Source organism: Manacus vitellinus, unplaced genomic scaffold, assembly GCF_001715985.3.
Source record: "Manacus vitellinus isolate BGI_N305 unplaced genomic scaffold, ASM171598v3 scaffold_1_pilon, whole genome shotgun sequence".
Taxonomy (NCBI): Eukaryota; Metazoa; Chordata; class Aves; order Passeriformes; family Pipridae; genus Manacus; species Manacus vitellinus.
The window spans coordinates 481,027-485,868 of NW_021939396.1; the positions used below are offsets into that span (position 1 = coordinate 481,027).

Here is a 4,842-nt window from a genome sequence, read left to right on the forward strand (position 1 = left end):
GCGGGAGTGGGATCGCGACGGCTTCTCCCAAATAAATCCNGCAGCTTCTCTCTGGTCATCAGATGCCCCAGAAATCAGCAGGGATTAAAAAACCACCCCAAAATCCTGTTTGCAGCTCCTCTCTGATTATCAGATGCCTCCAAGAGCTGCATGAATTGGTCCCAGTCCAAAAAAACTCAAATGCTGTTTTAACCCTGGTTTGGTAGGACAGAAAAAAAAGGGTCTCACCACCCTTTCATGTATAAACCTGGTTTTGAAAGTTTTGACCCCATTTTGGGAGTCCTGACCTTGGTTCCTTCCCATTTCAGGGGGTTTGAAGCCACCTCTGTGTCCCCTGAGGAGGAGTTCCCATGTCCGTTCTCCTGTGGGGTTCCCTGAGTGAGGGGTCCCATAATCCAGCCCCAAATCCAGGGGTTTGCTCACCCTCCCAGGATAGTGGAGAGTGAAACACAGACTCCCAAGGGAAAAGAGGAGGGATCCCACCCCAAGGCTTTGGTGTTCACCAGCTCCCAATGAGCTCCTCCTGAATTCCCATGATGTGCCCTTCCAAAAACAAAAGGTTTGGAAACCCTTGATGGATACCCCAAAAAACCCCACCCCAGATCCAAACATGCTGTGTGAAGCAAAAATCACTTTCTTCACCAGTTTCCTATTCTTTTTTCCAGGAGAAAAGCCCCCTCAGGGCTTCCTTCCCACGCTACTTCCACGAAACTCATGAGACAAAGCCACCACCTCCCTTTATGGGGATGGAAAAAACAGGCTCACCAAGTGTTAATCTGGATGTTTGAAATTAGGGATTGGTTTGCTTGGAGCAAAGTTTCCTTACTAGACCCAAATGATCACTCCCAACCTCAACACCTCCAGATTTATGACCAAATGACCCAAAATTCAACTGTTTGGAAGGTTCAACTGCGGTTCGTGCACCGAGTCCATCCGGAGCTCCCAAAAAGATCACTGCAAAGTGGCTTTGAATCAGTGCTTTTTAATCCATAAAAGGTGAGAATCCATGTACAAATTAAAAAAAAACAACATAAACCACCAGAGTTTGGGAAATGATCCGACTCCCACCACACAACCCCTCAGTTTGGTTGGGTGGCGGGAGTGGGATCGCGACGGCTTCTCCCAAATAAATCCGTCTCCAGCTTCGAGACATCCGTGCCTGCAGCATGTTGAGGAGCGTGGGAAGCTTTGAGGAGCTTTGCCAGGATGTTTGAAGGGCAAGGTGGCCTTTTCCATGACCCTCCTCCCTTCCTCAGCGCTCCCACGCCGGGCAGCCGGGAGGATGACGTGGGAAGTGCGACTGCGCCAGATGGCCCCGCGGTGGATCCATGATCCATGTGGGTGATGCCTCAGCCTGGGGAGAGGCTTCTTGGTCAACAGCACAGAGCTACAAACCCTCCTTTAGTTCCCAGAATCATGGGATGGGCTGGGAAGAGCTTTAAAGACCATCTCATTGGGCAGGGGCACCTTCCACCAGAGCAGGTTGCTCCAAGCCCCGTCCAACCCGGTCTTGCTCCTTTAAGTTCTCCTTAAGCCCTGCCCAACCTGGCCTTGTTCCTTTAAGTTTTCCTTAAATAAAGGGTTAGGAGCTTGGCACATGGGGATTGAGTCACTCAGAAGAAGTCCCAGTCCCAAGGAAGTGCCGTGGTAACAATCCGCCCCCCCCTCCCCTCCCCGCCACGTTCTCTTCCTGAAACCCAAAATTCCTCCTGACTTCCAAAGTACAAAAATACAACCACAACCTCTCTCTGAAGGGTATTTTATACCTACCAAGATCATCCAAGGCCTGAAGACCAGACAGAGCTCTTTAAGCCTTCAGGAAAAATAACACCCAAGGCAGGAAGGAGCCGGAGACGAAATTTTGCCGACGGATCCGAGCGCGGATTCGGAGCCTCCCGGCATTCCCAGTACAATTAGCAAGATGCATGGATGCATCAGCCCCGGGGTTGGAGTGCTGACAGCACAGTGTGAGGGTATTAGCAACGTGTGCAAGATCCAATAGCAGCAGAAATTTAGTAGTTTAATAATCTGGAGGAGTTATCTGCCCGGTATTTTAAATCTCCTGCCAGGAGGGGGAAAAAAAAAAAAAACAAACCACCAACCCAAGGCTCTCAGCTATTAATCTACTCAGGGAATATTTAGGCCAATCCACCTCTACTGATTAAAAAAAAAAAAAAAAAGCCAGACAACAAATGGTAAGTCTTTCCCTTTTCTTCCAAAAAAGCTGAATGTGCAGCTGGGGCTGGATTTGCTGAGCCAACTTGGGGGTTTATTTAAAAAACAACAACAAAAAAAAACCCACCCCCCAAAAAAAAGCACTAAAAATGGTCAAACCATCCTAATTTTACCCCGTTTCACTGGGAGATCTCTAAGGGGTGGATGCACAAGCCGGTGCTGCAACCCCTTGATGGGGTCACCACGAGTCATTGATGCCCAGGGGGTCCCCTCTCCTGAAACAGGGGGGTCCCAGGGGGAGCTGCTGAAGGATTCAGCTGTGCCAGCAGCTCTCTGGCAGTGGTGTCATCTTCTGCCTCGCAGAGAAAGCCCAAGAGATGCTAAAGGAGGTCACAGCTTTTGCTTTAATGGCTGAGGGCTGGGTTTGGCGGCTCCTCACACCGAGCGGGCGACACAAACCAGGCCCTGCTCAGACCAAAGCTCCCCCCAACCCATGAAGAGCAACAAAAAAACGATTAAAAACCACGACTAAATCAGGGTTTTCCCCTTGTTTCGCTGAGGAGGGACGAGCTGGGACATGGAGGAGTCCAGAGCTGGGAGACAGAGGAGTCCTTTTCCAAGAGGATCCGTCCCCTGGGGCGAGGGGTCCTGGCAGCCCCGACACCGGCACAGCCCAGCCAGGCCATCAGTGTTTCCAAGACTTCCCAGATAGCCAGTCCTGGAGCTGGAGGGACACAGAAGAGCCCGGTGAGCCCCTCAGTACATGGCTTCGTTGTCCCCCACGGCAGTGAAGGGGACGCCGCTGTAGGTGCTCTTCTTGCTGCGCTTGCTCTTCTTGCTCCACACCAGCAGCGTGCTGGGGCTCTTGCTGTTCATCAGGCTCTTCCTGCTGTTCTCCTTGTTGCTCTTCAGCATCCCCGAGGACATCCCTGCCACCTTCTTGTCCACCTGCTTGGGAAGGAGGGAGAGGGGAGTGAGAGCCAGGGGAACTCCCATGGTTCCTGCAGCCGTCAAATCGACCTTAGAGAAGTTTTAGTGCAGCTTTTTAATACCTTTATCTCGCTGGCACCTTTACACAAGATTTCTAAAAATGCTGTTTGTCATTCCTGGTTAAGAATTTCTACCTGGACCTGACAGTTGTGTCCCCTCCTCAGCCTGGAGGGCGAGAGGTGAAGGGTTTTCCACCAGTAAAAACGTGCTGAGAAAGAGCCAACACTTGATAAAAACCACTCAAAGCCACCCAGGAGCCTTGAAACCCTTCCAGAAGGCGGGATGCTGTGCCAGAGGAGATGAGGAAAAGGAAGAGAAGATGAAGAGATGGGCTTTTTAGGACCTCTGGCTCAAATTCAGGGGCGTGGTGAGGGCGATGCTGTGGGAGGGACAGTTTTGGAAGTGGGTGGGACGGATGAGGGAAGGTCCAAATACTGTCATTACAACCTGAATGTTGGCATTAGAACCTGAATATCGTCATTAGAACCTGAATATTGTCATTAGAACCCGATTATTGTCATTAGAACCCAAATATTGCCATTAGAACCCAAATATTGCCATTAGAACCCAAATATTGCCATTAGAACCCAAATATTCCATTAGAACCCAAATATTCCATTAGAACCCAAATATTCCATTAGAACCCAAATATTGCCATTAGAACCTGAATATCGTAATTTGAACCCAAATATTGTCATTAGAACTTGAATATTGTCATTAGAACCTGAGTATTGTCATTAGAACCTGAGTATTGTCATTAGAACCTGAGTATTGTCATTAGAACCTGAATATTGTCATTAGAACCCAAATATTGTCATTAGAACTTGAATATTGTCATTAGAACCTGAATATTGTCATTAGAAACCGATTATTGTCATTAGAACTTGAATATTGTCATTAGAACCTGAGTATTGTCATTAGAACCTGAGTATTGTCATTAGAACCTGAATATTGTCATTAGAACCCGAATATTGTCATTAGAACTTGAATATTGTCATTAGAACCTGAATATTGTCATTAGAAACCGATTATTGTCATTAGAACCCAAATATTGTCATTAGAACTTGAATATTGTCATTAGAACCTGAATATTGTCATTAGAACCTGAATATTGTCATTAGAAACCAATTATTGTCATTAGAACCCAAATATTGTCATTAGAACTTGAATATTGTCATTAGAACCTGAGTATTGTCATTAGAACATGAATAATTGTCATTAGAATCTGAATATTGTCATTAGAACCTGAATATCGTAATTTGAACTCAAATATTGTCATTAGAACTTGAATATTGTCATTAGAACTTGAACATTGTCATTAGACCCTGAATAATTGTCATTAGAACCTGAGTATTGTCATTAGAACCTGAATATTGTCATTATAACCCAAATATTGTCATTATAACCCAAATATTGTCATTATAACCCAAATATTGTCCTTAGAAGCTGAATATTGTCATTAGAACCAGCATATTGCCATTAGAACATGAATATTGTCCTTAGAACCTGAATATTGTCATTAGAACCTGAATATTGTCATTAGAACTTGAACATTGTCATTAGACCCTGAATAATTGTCATTAGAACCTGAATATTGTCATTAGAACCTGAGTAATTGTCATTAGGACCTGAATCTTGTAAGTTGAACCCAAATATTGTCATTGTAACCTGAATATT

At 46.0% G+C, this 4,842-nt stretch overlaps 1 protein-coding gene across 1 annotated transcript in view; it reads right to left on the minus strand.

Moving 5' to 3' along the window:
• Positions 1–2,246: 2,246 nt before the first annotated feature.
• The window catches only part of RHPN1 (rhophilin Rho GTPase binding protein 1), a 37,496-nt gene continuing 34,900 nt past the window's right edge, over positions 2,247–4,842 (minus strand). The window contains exon 12 of the mRNA XM_029959256.1: positions 2,247–3,123. Within this exon, the coding sequence (XP_029815116.1) occupies positions 2,932–3,123 (192 nt within the window). The 3' untranslated portion in view covers positions 2,247–2,931. The remainder of the gene's footprint in view (positions 3,124–4,842) is intronic.